This window comes from Ovis aries, chromosome 10 (assembly GCF_016772045.2).
Source record: "Ovis aries strain OAR_USU_Benz2616 breed Rambouillet chromosome 10, ARS-UI_Ramb_v3.0, whole genome shotgun sequence".
Taxonomy (NCBI): Eukaryota; Metazoa; Chordata; class Mammalia; order Artiodactyla; family Bovidae; genus Ovis; species Ovis aries.
The window spans coordinates 67,921,922-67,939,739 of record NC_056063.1 but is presented as its reverse complement, the minus strand read 5'-3'; the positions used below and the strand labels follow the sequence as shown (position 1 = coordinate 67,939,739).

General features: G+C 35.5%; 1 protein-coding gene across 1 annotated transcript in view; it reads right to left on the bottom strand.

Annotated features, from left to right (window-relative positions):
- Positions 1-1,481: 1,481 nt before the first annotated feature.
- Positions 1,482-17,818, bottom strand: part of GPC5 (glypican 5) — a 1,587,384-nt gene continuing 1,571,047 nt past the window's right edge. Inside the window, exon 8 of the mRNA XM_027973706.3 lies at positions 1,482-5,159. Within this exon, the coding sequence (XP_027829507.2) occupies positions 5,002-5,159 (158 nt within the window). The 3' untranslated portion in view covers positions 1,482-5,001. The remainder of the gene's footprint in view (positions 5,160-17,818) is intronic.

The window sequence follows — 17,818 nt, the reverse complement described above, 5'->3', positions numbered from 1 at the left end:
CACAAACTTGAAATTACTAAGGATTACCATGTGCCAGGTGGGTCTTAAATATGTATTGCATTATCTAGTCCTGTTAAGTAATTCTGAGTTAGATACAGCTAACTCAGTTATACAGATAAGAAGATAAAAAGGAAATAGAAAGGATAGCAAGGAACTGTGAGGCATGGGTGTGTGTATATTGGTGAGAGGGAGTGGAATGGGTATGTGGGGTGAGTTGGAAAAGTCATGACTTGATTAATTCTATTCCGAAAGTCTTTGACAATTTTGATCACAATTTTGTAAGTTGAAATCCTTGTTTATCCTATGGGGGTCTTGTTATTCTGAAGAAATAACTGTTGTTAAAAATACTTACTGGTCAGTGCCTCGATTTCTTAAAGAAATAGAATAAGACAGGTGCTTGCTAAACACACTATACTGCTCATAGCGTTTGTTTCGCAAACTAGGCTTTTTGTTTTCCTCCTTAGTGCTGCTGGCCTTGGTTGGGTAATCTGGTAAAAAGAGATAATCTCCACTTCCTCTCCTTCTGATATTTAGTTCCTTCAGTTCATGGGTGCTCAAAGGTGGGTACTGAAACTCACAGAAGTAGAATTTACTTACCAAATTACCCAAGTGATTCCTCTGGGTCAATTCCATTCCTTCTGTCTCCAACCAGTTTGCTCCTTAGATGTTCTCTGATCTGCTTTTAATTCAATGGCACTTCAAATTCCTCTATCCCCTTCCTCTTGCTCTGTGATAAAGGAAAACTTTCTTGGGAGGTGAGATGCATAATCTCTTTATATATATTGGGCTGGCCAAAAACTTCAAGTTTTTCTGTTAAAATTCTACAGAAAATTTCCCACAAGCTTTTTGACCAACCCAATATTTCACAGTGAAGACGCTTCCAAAGTGACAGTTGACAAGTGCAGGAAGGGGAGAGACTCTTGAATCAAATGTTTGCAAAGTTATCCACAAACTTCCATCCCAGCACTCTGTTCCAAATAGTTATTACCATTTCTACTGTGAAGATGTAAATCATGTTGTAATGAAATTCTTCAGTTTTTTTCTGCACATGGAAATAGGTTAGTTTAAGGGCTCATTTGAGTGAAACTCCATTTACAAAATGATGATATAAGAGTAATTCAGTGATCATTTAATTCTAGCAAAGGCAAAGAAAGATTTCAAACTTGAGAAAATTTTGTCTATATTTTTCAGAAATGATTTATATACAACAGTCTATAATTTAAAAAAACTATGCCCAGTGTCATACCTAATAACATGAATTATTGCTGAAAACAACCCATGTTTTTTATACAGGATACCAAAGTTGACAACCTAAAGAAATACTGATATCACAGACTGCTCAATGACTTATCTCAAAAAATCACAAGTCTGGGTTGAATGAATTCACTCAGGAAGAAACAATTTTGATTGTACCTGAAGGGTTCTGATGGTAGAAACAATATTTTTAGTGATTGAAAACAATTAGCAGTAAACTAATTGAGTCCTTTTCAAAGTATCTTTATTGAATACTTAGAAAAGCTGAGTATTGGGAGGAAATAGCATATTAGCTTCTGTCCTTTAATTAGAAAAGAATACTCCAGACACTACTTCATTGATAAGATGTTCCTGGACAAATAGAGGATAAAAGACATATCTAAGATTTTTAAAAATAATATTCCACCACACACTCCCTCCCTCCCTGTTTCTCATCTTTCTTTCCTTATATTTTTATGCCATCCTGTGTCTTATGGCCAAAGAAATGTTTAAACCCTTCAGTTGATCAGAAAACAAAAAGATATGTTATGATTCTGTGATAGTTAGAAAAAATATATGTGTATTTTCTCATTTTTGGTAGCTGGTTTATTTTAGCAGCTGATGTATTTGAATGAAATTTTCACATGTGAGAGAGTAATGATTAGTACAAAAGAAAAGGTTCGTGTTTACATTTTTCTTTTTTCCTATGCTTTTATACTAATATACAATTTGATTGGACTTCCCTGGTGGCTCAGATGGTAAAGCGTCTGTCTACAATGCAGGAGACCTGGGTTTGATCCCTGGGTTGGGAAGATTCCCTGGAGAAGGAAATGGCAACCCACTCCAGTACTGTTGCCTGGAAAATCCCATGGACAGAGGAGCGCTACTGTCCATGGGGTCGCAAAGAGTTGGGCACGACTGAGCAACTTCACTTTCTTTCTTTCTCACAATTTGATGATTATACATTAGGATTGTACAGTTAATTTACTTGTTTTTTTTAATCCTCATTTGGAGACTTAAATCACCTTTGAATGAGTTTTATGCTAACTTTAAGATTTTGTACTACTGTTCTGAAACTGTTATATCTTTGACCCAAGAATGTATATGGTTTGTTTAGAGACATTACTTATATGTTTGATTCTATTCTGACTAGTTGTACGACACCAAACAAAGTGCATGGTATTTCTAGCCTCAGTTTCTTCATTGGTTAAATGGAGGTGATAATATTATTGGTGAGACTAAAGGAGATTTTGTGTAAGAGCATTTATCATGGTGTATATGCAAAGAGAGGGCCCTGAATTTTGGCTCAGATTAACTGATTCTTCCTCAATACATGCAGAATACTGGACTGTTTCAGATTAATTTATATAACAATAACTCAGAAATTCAAGAAAACTCCTTTAATTGATCCCAGTATAAAATGTGAATATAACTGTGAAAGATAATTTAAAATACATATATATTCACCTGAATGTTATCCTTTAAGTCATCTTGGAAAGTAAACATATATTCTAACAACTTTACCATTGCTTAAAAACTTTTTAACCTTACTAATGGAAAACTCTTATAAAGCAAATTCTGAGCCATATTAAAAGAAAACAACAACTCAGTGTTATTGTTTTATTTGACTAAAAATTGAGCCCATCCTTTAGAAGTGAGGAAAGACAAATGATATGCTTTGTCTCCTCTGAAAGAGCCTTGTAAATTATAAGAGCTATACAAATGTAAGATGGTTTAGAGCAGAGTGTTAAAGAATGACCTCATTGAAAATATTAAAAAAGTATGCCTCAGGCTCTTAAAGAAATTCTGAAAACCTCAAGTGTTTTGAGTTCTAGCTTTATCGTTTATGGTATAAGTATTGTCTCCTAAACGCCTACATGGAGGTAGACAGCACCCATTTGAATATGTAAAATTTAATTGATAAAAAGATATTCATTCATATTATCAATTTTGTTACTACTCTGCTTTTAACCATTTCTTACAATATCTAAAATTATCTTTTATCAACTAATTTTATCCAGGTACATATTAGATTGCTGAACCATGTTATTTAGTTGGCTTTTCTAAAGACCCTTCAGGTTTGGGTCAGAAGTGTTGCCGTGGCAACCCAACTGTGGCTTGGGCTGGAGTGCCACAAAAGGTTGACCTCATTTCAGAGTTGTTTAAATGAAGAGTTGAAGTTGAAATTAAAAGTTTTAAAAGTGTTAAGTTTCTAATATTTGGAGTATGGTGGTGCAAATGCGCTAAAATCCAAGCAGATCATGTTAAAGTGGAGTGAAAGCCTAGGAAAATGGCATCCAGAACTGGCAGGAAGAACAGCACTTCCAGTTCAGAGTCACATTTGAACAGACAAGAAAAATCTGACTTATCTTGGCAGTTTAAAAATACTGTGGTGTAAGCTGATCATCACCAGGTTCTCACCAATAATTGAGAACCTGAGGGAGAAAAGGGTTTGATCATATAGTTTCCTTATTTGGACAGATTGATTTCATCCCGCAAATGCTTGTTGATTGAGTCCCCGTCAGTTCTTTTTCAGAGGTCATTTGAAATCTTTTTGATTTTTTAAAAATTTTATAAGTTCAGCACTTCTCTTTTCTATTCTGTCACTTTGTATTAAGTATATTTTCTGGCTATTGACTGGATATGATACTTCCTAATAAAAGCTGACTTATCTCTTTCTCCTTAAGTACAGTGATAAGCACAGTGTCTGCTGAGGCATCTTATCTCAACTGGGAAGTCAGGGACTATGGATTAGTGGCTCTGCTAATGTGAGAAGAGCTATAACAGTGCATGCTGTACTTTCTATATTAGTGCATCTTTAGATATTCATAGGAACTTTGGAAATATATAGACAATTGTTAAATATCAAGTTTTTAAAAACAGCAAATTTTTGAAGTAACATTTTGAAAACAGATGAATATATCATTTTTTCTAGGAGAAAATGATCAATATTCTTTAAAATTTTCCACCAAATAATTAACAGCTTTATTAGAGATATCCCTAGAGCAGGCGTGTGCTTTGCAACATAGATAAATCCATTAGGAGGCAGAGAGATAGGAGGGAACACAGTCACAACACCAAAGATGCACTTTGTATGTAATGGGATACAAATCAGATGCTATCAAAATACTCAGCTTTACGTATGTCAGTGGCTTAGTTACAGTGGATAAAAATTATCAAGCATCTTCAATGAAATTATGTGAAATGCTCCTTGTAATCTACTCTATAATTTATAGGCTTTCAGTCATTTCTTTTTATAGCTTATAAAAATGGAAGAATATCTTGAAAATGCATGCATACTACTTGCCATTGTTTCTGATTCAGTTAATGAAATTCTGATTCCAGTATTTTAAGAAAAGCTATGTATTGTTTTCCTCATCCTGCAAATACACCTTCAATTGAAAACATTTTTTTCTTTTAAAATGGAAGAGGTTGGAATTGAGAATAATAAAGTTACAGACATACTAAATCCTTCTCATTCAAAGTCACTTCCGTGCTCTTCACATTTGCAGGTTTAACATGTTAGCAATTAAGAACATTTAAGTTAGATTCATATTTTAGATTCAAAGAAGACATGTTTTCAAATGGTCTGTCATGTAAACGTTGATTTTTAGGTACTTTGTCAACATGCCAACTTGGCTTCCAAGAAGTTAGTACCTGCTCATAAGTATAATTGTTACATTTGGAAGGATACCTTATTCTACTCAGAGCAAGAGAAGGGAGAAATCAAGACTCCACTAAGACATGTGTATCAGGGCAGAAGAACTGTTACCAAAGCCCAGGAAATAACATCACTACACCCATCAGAGTCAGTGCCGTAGTTTCAGTTGCAGCCGTACATCCTGCTCCAGCTGTGTCTAAAGCACTACCACCGTCTGTTTGATGGATTTGCTTCACATCACTGAGGTTCATCTCCTCTGGTATCCCTGTAGAGGCAAATAAGAAAATCATGGAACGAGGGATATACCACCTCACCATGATCCTTCTAGAACAACTCTCTACCCAAATTGTGGACACGATTGTTTTGAATCTTTTTGTGTAGCATTCCCTGTGTGTTTCACCTAACTCTAAATGATGAATATGACACATACTTCTGCATTTCTTGAATTGGAACATATAAGACCTTGGTTGGGAGTGCTCAGAAACTTTATGAGAACAAAGTAAAAAGTACTTTCTAGCTTTTTGAAAGCATTTGGCATATTTCTCTAATGTTATCGAAGTAAATAAATTTAATTAAAATGTCCTGAGGTATAGTATCAGTGCTTGGCCCCGAGATGTAACAATGGTAGGAACTATGTGAAATCTTTTCTTATGAAAATAAAGCCATGTAAGGAGAGATAATTAAATTGGACATTTTTAAAAAGTAGAATTTAAGTAGATCATATTTTGTATTAGGCTAAACTATGCACAGATCCTTACTGAAATATATCAAAGAATAATAATAAATATTAAATGATACCCTTTATACACGTGCAGAGCTATGGGGATAGGGGTATAGACATCTGTCAGGAGATCAAATAATTTAGTAGTAGGATGGATTGGGAATTGAAGTTATGGATAAAGTGTTTGATTAAAGAAAAAAAAAGTACAACATTATACACCAAAATCTACTCACATCCTGGTTATTACCTCTGTGTGTTGTAAAACCCGACAAACTGAGGAGGAGGCCAGTCCCCAGTTACTGGGGATGAAATATTTCATCCTTTAAGATTATTTTCTTGAAGAAGTATACCTTACTATGATACCCCTAAGAAATTCCTGATTTATCAGTTACTATCTATGTCACCCATGTGCTGAGACTCTGAGACTGTCTGGATTATCTCATGGTATGCCACCATCAGTCACAATTAACAGGTTTAAATTCAACGTTACTAGGGCCACAAATATTGACATCGTAATTACAGTGAGACTGAAAAGAAAAGCTTCATATAAGGAAAAGTCAATATTTATGTAATTAGGTCAATACATATATATAATTCAGAAAGTAAGCTCCACTGCGTTCAGGGATGAGAGCATTAAAACAAAGCTCAGCTCTACTGATCTGACATATTGATTTTACAGTCTGAGCACTTGTGTTATTATTCATTGTTTGGGTACTTGTTTTGCCCTTCTGTGTCATTAGGCAAGATGAATAAACTAGCAATTCCTTTTTTTTTTATGGAGACTGGAGAAGAGTGTGCATATTTTAGTCATGGTTTTATACTCCTTGTTATGTTAGAATATAACAAGGAGCTGTGTGGACTCTAGGCAATTAAAATTTTTTCCAAGATAACTACATAAATTTGAGCTTTAAGGGATTTATTTTTCTTTTTTAAAGCACTGTGAGGAGGTGCCTGGATTGGATTCATGAAACACTTTTTCTTATGCCTTCTGGAGTCAGTATTTTCCTCATTCATTCATGAGCCAGGCACTGGTTTGGGCTTGAGGGTACCGTGGTGAGTACAAATATGAAAATAGAAAGATGTTAAATCTTATGTCTGCGAGTCAGGCAATATGAGGAGGGATTATCTCATCTTCAGTCAGATGCCATTTTAACATTGGAGGTAGAGGTATTACCAATAAATGCACTAGTTCTAAGGATGATGGTCCCTTGAGATAAGAATTATATAGAAAGAAAGAAAGATCTCTTGAAGAGCCTGGCAGTCAGGGCTGCAGTTTCAGATCAAATCACAACCTGGCCTGAACTTCTGTTAAGAAATCTTTGCATGCCAAGAAGGCCAAACCCACAATGACCTGATGTAGTGATTGTTTTCTTAAAGGAACTTAATTCACTAAGCTTACAAATTATATTAAGGCTCAGCCAAAGACCCATAAATCAAAAACCAGTTTGACAATTTTGTACATTAATAAATTAAACAAAAATGAAGTAATTCAAAATAAACTTTTCTACACCTAATGGCAACACACAAAGATGACAATAAATTCTTATTTCTGCCCTTGGTGACTTGCAGTCTGGAAAAGGTAGACAGATAGCCATGCTATTACAAAAACAAATGAAATGTTAAAATTTGGGCACCTGCTTGATGGTTGTTGCTATGAAGTAATATTATCTGACAAAAGATGAGGTGTCAGTTAACCTACTGTCTAATTGACAAAGGCAGGACAGAGAGGTGATGACAACCAGTTTGGCAAGGATATAGCCTTTTATTAAGGAAGATTGCCAAAATATAGCAAAAGTGTTAAAAATGTACATTTACCTAGACACCCAAATTCTGCTTTAGTGGAAAAATTCCATGGGAATAATTTTTAAAATACGCACGTATTTATTCACAAAATGTTAATCTGTGCATTGTTAGTAAAAAGCCATAAGCCATTAAGTGTCCATTAGTGGGGAACTAGGTTAAGAAAATTATGCATTTACTTATTTTAAAAGATTGAAAAAGTAGATATTAGTACAGAAGAATGTTTTGATATTATTTTATACACATACTTGCATGGTCTTTCAGGATCTTTGAACTCAGTTTATGGCTGCCGTTCTTTGAGAATAGGGAATCTATCATAGATTTCTGTATTCACTGAGTAAGCATTTAGTAATAAGTAGGTGAAAATCCCATGGGCGGAGGAGCCTCGTAGGCTGCAGTCCTTGGGATTGCTAAGAGCTGGACACGACTGAGCGACTTCACTTTCACTTTTCACTTTCGTGCATTGGAGAAGGAAATGGAAACCCACTCCAGTGTTCTTGCCTGGAGAATCCCAGGGACGGGGGAGCCTGGTGGGCTGCCATCTATGGGGTCACACAGAGTCGGACACGACTGAAGTGACTTAGCATAGCATAGTATAGGTGAATGAATAAGTTAATAGCTTTAATCCAGGACAGAAAATTGCAAAACCATAAAAATGTTTCTGTACTTCAATTTGATTTTCCCTTCCCACAGTTTTATTGGGATGTTAATTGATATAGCATTATTTAAGTTTAATGTGTACAATATGTTGATTTGATGTACTTAAATTTTATAAACTGATTGTTACCATAGTGTTAATGTCTCCAGCATGCCACATAACTACCTTTTTTTTGTTGTTGTTTTATGGTGAGAACATTTAAGATCTACTCATTTAGCCCTTTCAAGTATATAATTCAGTGTTAATCACTATAGTCACTGTGCTTGACATTAGATACCCAGAACTTATTTATCTTATAACTGAAAGTCTGTACCCTTGAACAACATCTCCTTTACCCTGCATCCCAGTTCTTGGCAGCCATCAATCTACTGTTTCTGTGAGTTTGCTTTTTTTTTTTTTAAGTTATAGATACAAGTCATGCAGCAGAGTATTCATCTTTCTCTGTCTGACCTCTTTCACTTAGGATAATGCCCTCAAACTTCATCTGAGTCATAGCAAACGGCAGGATTTTCTTTTTTCATGTCTGAATAACATTCCATTGTTTTTATATACTATACATCTTTATCCATTCATCTATTGACAGGCTGTTTTTGTATCTTGGTTATTGTGATTAGTGCTGCAGTGAATATGGGAGTGCAGATATCTCTTTGAGATCCTGTTTACATTTCCTTTGGGTATATATCCAGAGATGGACTTGCTGGATCATACGGTAATTCTATATTTTAATTTTGGGGGGAACCTCCATGCTGTTTTCCATGGTGATTGGATCAATTTGCATTACCACCAAGAGTATACAAAGATCCTCTTTTCTCCACATCCTTGCCAATACTTATCATTTGTCTTTTTGATAATCAGTTCAGTTCAGTCACCCAGTGGTGTCCAACTCTTTGCAACCCCATGGACTGCAGCCTGCCAGGCTTCCCTGTCCATCATCAACTCCTGGAACTTGCTCAAACTAACGTCCATCGAGTCGGTGATGCCATCCAACCATCTCATCCTCTGTTGTCCCCTTCTCCTCCTGCCTTAAATCTTCCCCAGCATCAGGGACTTTTCCAAGGAATCAGTTCTTTTCATCAGGTGGCCAAAGTATTGGAGCGTCACCTTCAACATCAGTCCTTCCAATGAATATTCAGGACTGATTTCCTTTAGGATGAACTGGTTGTATCTCCTTGCAGTCTAAGGGACTCTCAAGAGTCTTCTCCAACACCACAGTTCAAAAGCAGCAATTCTTTGGCACTCAGCTTTCTTTATAGTCCAACTTTTACATCCATACGTGACTACTGGAAAAACCATAGCTTTGACTAGACCGACTTTTGTCGGCAAAGTAATGTCTCTGCTTTTTAATGTGCTGTCCACGTTGGTCATAGCTTTTCTTCCAAGGAGCAAGCGTCTTTTAATTTCATGGCTGCAGTCACCATCCTCAGTGATTCAGGAGACAAAGAAATAAATTCTGTCACTGTTCTCATTGTTTCCCCATCTATATGCCATGAAGTGCTGGGACTGGATGCCATGGTCTTAGTTTTCTAAATGTTGAGTTTTAAGCCAGCTTTTTCACTCTCCTCTTTCTCTTTCATCAAGATCTTTAGTTCCTCTTCACTTTCTGCCATAAGGGTGGTGTCATCTGCATATCTGAAGTTATTGATATTTCTTTAGGAATCTTGATTTCAGCTTGTGCTCCATCCAGCCTGGCATTTCACATGATGTACTCTGCATAGAAGTTAAATAGCAGGGTGACAATATACAGCCTTGACATACTCCTTTTCCTTTTTGGAACCAGTCTGTTGTTCCATGTCCAGTTCTAACTGTTGCTTCTTGACCTGCATACAGATTTCTCAAGAGGCAGGTCAGGTGGTCTGATATTCCCCTCTCTTGAAGAATTTCCACCGTTTTTTGTGATCCACATAGTCAAAGGCTTTGGCATAGTTGATAAGGTGGAAGTAGATATTTTTCTGGAACTCTCTCGCTTTTTCAGTGATCCAATAGATGTTGGCAATTTGATCTCTGGTTCCTCTGCCTTTTCTAAATACAGCTTGAACATCTGGAATTTCTCAGTTCTTGTACTGTTTTTGATAATAGCCATTCTAACAGTTGTGAGGCAATATCATATTGTGGGTTTGATTTTAATTTTCTTCATAATTAGTTCTGTTGAGCATCGTTTCATGTATCTGCTCACATTTGTATGACTTCTTTGGAAAAATATTTACTTCCTTAAGTTCAGTCTCTTTTAATATAAAGACGTAAAATTATACCGCAGCAACACAGAGTATAGAATAAAATATTAGAATTAGGTGAAAACCTGGAATTTTACATCTGAGAGAAAAGTAGTGAATATAATAGCCAAATTCAGTGTGAGAATATTAACTTGGCAAGTACTTACTAAATAAAGTTGCTATGGATCTTGTAACATTCAATAAAAACTATTACCCTTGGTCATTACTTGATAGACTTGAATGGTCATTTATATTAAAATTAGCCATATGTATATTGACTGGACATTTGGGTGTATAACCAATCTGATATGGTTTATGTAACAGTTTATCATTTTTTAAATGATTAATCCATTCTTATCTCTTAGGAAATATAATTGATAGGCTCACCCAGACTATTGAGTCACTTTAATCTAGGGTGTATCCTGAAAAAATGCTGTTATTTTCCAGTTTTCCTTGGGGGCTTCCATGCAATCCAGTAACAAGAGCAGAGTGATTGTACAGTTGAAGAGAGAAGGTCTGTGATAATCATGAATACCATTATGGAATGTCACCTCTGTGATCTTTTATTTGATATTTAGAGTTTGACTAATAAATGGGATTATTATTCTGTTCTCTGTGAGAAAAGGTGTGAAATTTATTTATAGTTCTTTTGGTTGATGCTTTATAACCAAGCGTAGTCTTCCTTTTTGACAAATTATGTGAGAATAATGAAGTAATTTTAATTGTTGGTAAGTTAAACAGTGAGTTAAAACATTAATAGGAGATTATGACTGTAAACCAAAGTTTACTTTAAATAAAGTATTATGATGTATTTAGATATTTCAGTTCTGGGTATTATCAGGGATTATTATCACTTGTTACTCCATCAAATGGATTATTGATTGCTCTCCAACAATTAATAGTAAATAGCTTTTATTTTTCAGGATAGAGTTTTTAGCAGAGAAAATACTGTTTGGATTTTTTAATTTTTTCAGTTTCTAGTGTTATTTTTTATTCGATAATGACCATCCAGGTGTTTTTCCTCACTTTGTGGTATTGATTTCTGAAGACTTCAGAAAGGAAACATACATCTCATATGAAAAATGCTTCCCTGGTGGCTCAGACGGTAAAGCGTCTGTCTACAGTGTGGGGGACCTGGATTCAATCCCTGGGTCAGGAAGATCCCTGGAGAAGGAAATGGCAACCCACTCCAGTACTTTTGCCTAGAAAATTCCATGGACGGAGGAGCCTCGTGTACATGGGGTCACAAAGAGTCGGACATGACTGAGCGACTTCACTTTCTTTTCTTTAATTATTTTAAGCAATTTTGTATTACTATTGTGAGTTTTTTTAAGACAAGTATTGTGAAACTTCTAGAAATAATTTTTATTTTTATTTTATTTTTTTTTTCAGCATCAGTCATCTCAATGAATATTCACATGATAGTATACATGTTAGAATGTCATTCTCCCAAATCATCCCACCCTCTCCCTCTCCCTCTGAGTCCAAAAGTCCGTTATACACATCTGTGTCTCTTTCCCTGTCTTGCATACAGGGTCGTCATTGCCATCTTCCTAAATTCCATATATATGTGTTAGTATACTGTATTGGTGTTTTTCTTTCTGGCTTACTTCACTCTGTATAATCGGCTCCAGTTTCATCCATCTCATTAGAACTGATTCAAATGAATTCTTTTTAACGGCTGAGTAATATTCCATTGTGTATATGTACCACAGCTTTCTTATCCATTCATCTGCTGATGGACATCTAGGTTGTTTCCATGTCCTGGCTATTATAAACAGTGCTGCGATGAACATTGGGGTACATGTGTCTCTTTCAATTCTGGTTTCCTCGGTGTGTATGCCCAGAAGTGGGATTGCTGGGTCATAAGGTAGTTCTATTTGCAATTTTTAAGGAATCTCCACACTGTTCTCCATAGTGGCTGTACTAGTTTGCATTCCCACCAACAGTGTAGGAGGGTTCCCTTTTCTCCACACCCTCTCCAGCATTTATTGCTTGCAGATTTTTGGATCGCAGCCATTCTGACTGGTGTGAAGTGGTACCTCATTGTGGTTTTGATTTGCATTTCTCTAATAATGAGTGATGTTGAGCATCTTTTCATGTGTTTGTTAGCCATCCGTATGTCTTCTTTGGAGAAATGTCGATTTAGTTCTTTGGCCCATTTTTTGATTGGGTCGTTTATTTTTCTGGAGTTGAGCTGCATAAGTCGCTTGTATATTTTTGAGATTAGTTGTTTGTCAGTTGCTTCATTTGCTATTATTTTCTCCCATTCAGAAGGCTGTCTTTTCACCTTGCTTATATTTTCCTTTGTTGTGCAGAAGCTTTTAATTTTAATTAGATCCCATTTGTTTATTTTTGCTTTTATTTCCAGCATTCTGGGAGGTGGATCATAGAGGATCCTGCTGTGATTTATGTCTGAGAGTGTTTTGCCTATGTTCTCCTCTAGGAGTTTTATAGTTTCTGATCTTACATTTAGATCTTTAATCCATTTTGAGTTTATTTTTGTGTGCGGTGTTAGAAAGTGATCTAGTTTCATTCTTTTACAAGTGGTTGACCAGTTTTCCCAGCACCACTTGTTAAAGAGATTGTCTTTACTCCATTGTATATTCTTGCCTCCTTTGTCAAAGATAAGGTGTCCATATGTGTGTGGATTTATCTCTGGGCTTTCTATTTTGTTCCATTGATCTATATGTCTGTCTTTGTGCCAGTACCATACTGTCTTGATGACTGTGGCTTTGTAGTAGAGCCTGAAGTTAGAAATAATTTTTAAATAGAAAATTTTAAATGCCATTTTTGTGCAATCGCTAACAAAGACCAAATATTGTGTGTGCTAAGTCACTTCAGTCACATTTGATTCTTTGCAACCCTATGGACTGTAGCCCTCGAGTCTCCTCTGTCCATGAGTTTCTCAGGGAAGAATACTGGAGTGGGTGGCCATGCCATCCTCCAGGGGACCTTCCCACCCAAGGACTGAATCTGTCTCTTGTATCTCCTGCATTGGCAGGGGGTTCTTTATAGAGTTTATTAAATATACTAGTCCTTATTTATATACTACAGACTTAGTTGTAAGAATTTACAAGTATCGAAATAATTAAAATTAGTGATTCTGTAAATTATTTGTGAAGAGTATAAGACTGATCAGATATTGCTAGTTAGTGAAGTCACAAAAGATTTGTATATCCTAACTTAGTGATAATATGGGGTTAAATACTATTAAAAATTAAGATATACTAAAGATATACCTGGACACATAGTAGTAATATTCAATGTACCAAAAATAGAAAAATTTTAAAGCACTCGAGAGAAAGGGCAGATAGCTTTTAACAGAACAAAATATTATATTAATTTTCAAGAGCAATAATAGAAGCTAAAATAAAGTCTAACTGTGAAAGAATGTAGAATTCTACACAAAGTTATACAGTATGGAAAAAATAAAGGCATAAGTAAATGTATTTTAACAAAGAGTGCTTTTAATACTCCCCAAATGATTCTAAAGTATTATTAAAAATGTATGTAAACATAAACAGCACAAATGGAGTGGGATGAAAATTATTAATATAATAGTGTTCAAAGTAATTGGCAAACATCTAGCTAGCTTACTGTATATAAGCATGTTGGTTGAGAAAACAATAACAAAATGATTAATTTAGATATTTTAAAAGATATAATTAAAATGTTTGCAAATGATTGTTAAGTATTTGTATGTTCTAAGAAGGGAGAAATGTTTACTTTAGGTTTTGTCAAGAAAAATGTATACTTGAATGAATGTAAAAATTTCAAGCCTAAGAGTTTAAAAACTTCATATGGAACATATATTCCTAATCCATTAAAGCAAAGGGATTAATAAAATCCAGTAGAAGTCAGGAAAGAATAAACATGCAAACAAATATGCCCAAAGGGCAAAATCAGATGTTAAAGCCATATGCAAATAATTTAGTAATCTCTAAATGAAATGAACTGCATTAATCGGAAAACAGACACTCAGTTTGGATTTCAAAAGAAATTTAGCACCATAATAAAATGATTCATAAAAGGTGAGAGTAAAAGCTTGGAAAAACACACTACAAGTAAATAATAACCAAAAGAAAGGTGATGTCATTATATTAATAAAAGACATGAGTTTTGAACATTAAAAAGGGGTAAAGAAAGTCTTCACATAATAACAAAAGAAATAATTCAACATACAGATATAACAATTCTGTGCCTAAGAGCATATTTTCAAAATAAATCAATATTAATTAAAAAAAAGAATTGGATAAAATAACAAAGCAAAATGGACACATAAACATTCAGTGAGCAATTTTAATCCTGCTATCTCATTACCTGATAGCTCAAGCAAATGAAAATTAGTGAGGATATGGATGACTTGGTCATCCACATCTTTGGACCAGGAAAAGAACTCCACTGACTTCCAGCCATGATTCTAGTAATAATCCTAGTATCTCTTGGCCCTGCACCCCCACTCCTCCACATGGAAAAAGAACAGATTGCCCTGATCACTAAGTTGGGACGAAGAACCAAAATGCTTAACTTTTAAATTTCTCATCCTCTTTTGAATTGAGAAATGTGAGGATGCATATTACCCTGCTCTTCACAATGAGTTGAAGCTAACTCTTTCTGCAGGGAGGACCCATGATTTTCTAGCTATGCTTCTGACCTGACAGTAATTCTTGGATGAAATAATAGGTATCATATGTCAGTACATTCTCTAGTCCAGTTTTTAACAGTAAAATAGCTGATATTTTTATTTTTATCTGTCTGATGTGTAGTACTTATATTTCAATTGGTTCTAACCTCAGAAGAAGAAGGAGTATAATTTACTACACCAGACCCAAATACAAGCTTTCACAAGTGGTCTAATAAATGAATAAATATAGCTAGCTAACAAAATTAGATAGCCTAATGTAGTTAACGACTAGTGGATATACTATGTAAATACTGTTTTAAAGTATACCTAAGACATTAACAAAAGGGATCACATAGCAGGGCACAAAGCAAATAACAAGGAATTTTAAACAAAAAATATGAAATTTTGGGTAACACAATAAAATTAAATGTCAATACTAAAGGAAAACCATGATCCCTACAGCAAACCTTATCTAAGGACACAAAACAAGACCTGAATAAACAGATGTATCAAGTTCATAGATGAGAAACTTTGTTTATATCGTGTCTCTTTTACTATATTCTGAAATTCCATCACAATGTCCTTTGGTGTGGATCTATTGGATATTAGATCCACTGTGCTGGGCTGTCAGTGAAACCTACAGACTCATGCCCATCTTGGGACATGTTCTTGAATTCTTTATTGATGATTTCCTGTTTACCATATTCTCAATGTCTGGGTGTCCCATTATTTAAGTGTTGGATTTCTGGAAAGTGTCCTCTGGTTTTCTCTTCTAGTTTCTATCATTTTACTCTAGTTTCTAGGGGATTTCTTAAACTTAATTTTTTTTTCCTTGAGGTTTTCATTCTCGTGTTCAGAGTTTAGATTTACTAAACTTGATATTTTTCCTCTAAATATCCCCTTTGTTTTTGTTTGAGACTTCTCAGACTTTATTAAGACACTAATTACAGTATTTTTTCAAAGTACTGTAGTCTTTAATACAATTGTTTTCCTGCTTGTGGATATATGGGGGGCTCCATGCAACCTCTTATATATGTGTAATCCCTGATTCATGGTTGTTTAAGAAGTCTAAGTGAAAATTTCATTAGAACTCTGGGTGTGTGCATCAGTTCAGTTCAGTTCAGTTGCTCAGTCATTTCCGACTCTTTGCAACCCCATGAATTGCAGCATGCCAGGCCTCCCTGTCCATCAACAACTCCCGGAGTTCACTCAAACTCACATCCATCGAGTTGGTGATGCCATCCAGCCATCTCATCCTCAGTCGTCCCCTTCTCCTCTTGCCCCCAATCCCTGCCAGCATCAGAGTCTTTTCCAATGAATCAATTCTTCGCACGAGGTGGCCAAAGTATTGGAATTTCAGCTTTAGCATCATTCCTTCCAAAGAACACCTAGGACTGATCTCCTGTAGAATGGACCGGTTGGATCTCCTTGCAGTCCAAGGGACTCTCAAGAGTCTTCTCCAACACCACAGTTCAAAAGCATCAATTCTTCGGCACTCAGCTTTTTTCACAGTCCAACTCTCACATTCATACATGAAAACTGGAAAAACCATAGCCTTGACTAGACGGACTTTTGTTGGCAAAGTAATGTCTCTGCTTTTGAATATGCTATCTAGGTTTCCTTCCATGGGGTAAGCATCTTTTAATTTCATGACTGCAATCACCATCTGCAGTGATTGTACATAGGGCTCAGTAATTAGTAGACAAATATGATCTTGTTTCCATGTTTGTTGAGGAAGCTGCCTATGTTAGTTGGATAGGGTAATTAAGGCTGAAAAATCAAATGCCTCCTAAGTATTGGCAGCAGTGTCTACTGCCAATCCTGGAAATCCTGTGCATTGTAACTAAGTACCTCACGTCCCTATCGACACATCCATCCATGGTCAACAGAACCCATGGAGATGAGGGGAGAAACAAACTGACAATTAAAAGCATTCATCTGGAAGGAGTACCTAACATTTCCGCTTACTGAGTTTATTGGCCAAAGCTAATCACATGACTCTAACCTCAAGGAACAGGGAAATAGAGTCCTACTATGTGCACAAAGGGGTAAAGAAACAGAAATGTTGTAGACCAGAAGTCTCTCAGGTCCCCTTTAACTGTCTTTGTTTCTTCTTAAGCTAGATCTTCTCAGCAGAGACTTTTTGATATCTTGCCTCAGAGTTATTCCTTGCCTGCAGGAATTCTGGGAGCCAGGTGAGAGCAGGCTTGGGGGAGGGTATAGGTCTCAACATTCATTATTTATATATATGTGTGTGTATGTGTGTATGAATTTTCCAGTTATCTTTTTTTTTTTTTTTTTTTTGGAGAATAATACTCCTGCCTTCAGCTGTGCCCAGTCCAGAGACCCTTTCTAGATTATACTTCCTGTAGCATACTGACATATGGGAGAGATAGACTGATCAATCAGGAGTGGAGAAAGAAATCATTGAATGGTATAGCTATTGACTAGTCCTTCTTTTGTTATGTGAGCTCCTTCTTACCAGTGGTGACAGATGATGCCTATTCCTGTATTTTTTGAAGATGTTGTTGAACAAATTTGGTTCGTTCTCTGCTTTCTTCAGTGTTGCTTGTCAATTGCCTTCCCTGGAGTTCCTACATATTTATTACTCATCCATTAGCTTTATTGTTTCCAAACGTTGTTATCATCACCTCTTCTATTTCCTTGGCTCTCAGTAAATTTTATATTTTTGTTAAAAGTAATTCTTATACTGTATTTTAGTGGGGTACCAGGAGGGTGTAAAATTAAATGTGTTTGATCAGTCTATCATCTTGAAGGCAACTTGCTCAATATTTCCAGCATCTGGTCACTGAAACTAGTTTTTTTAACTTAACTTTTTAAAGTGTGAGAAACTTAATTTTTTTAAAAAAATTTTATGTTGGAGTATAGTTGATTTATGGTGTTTTGT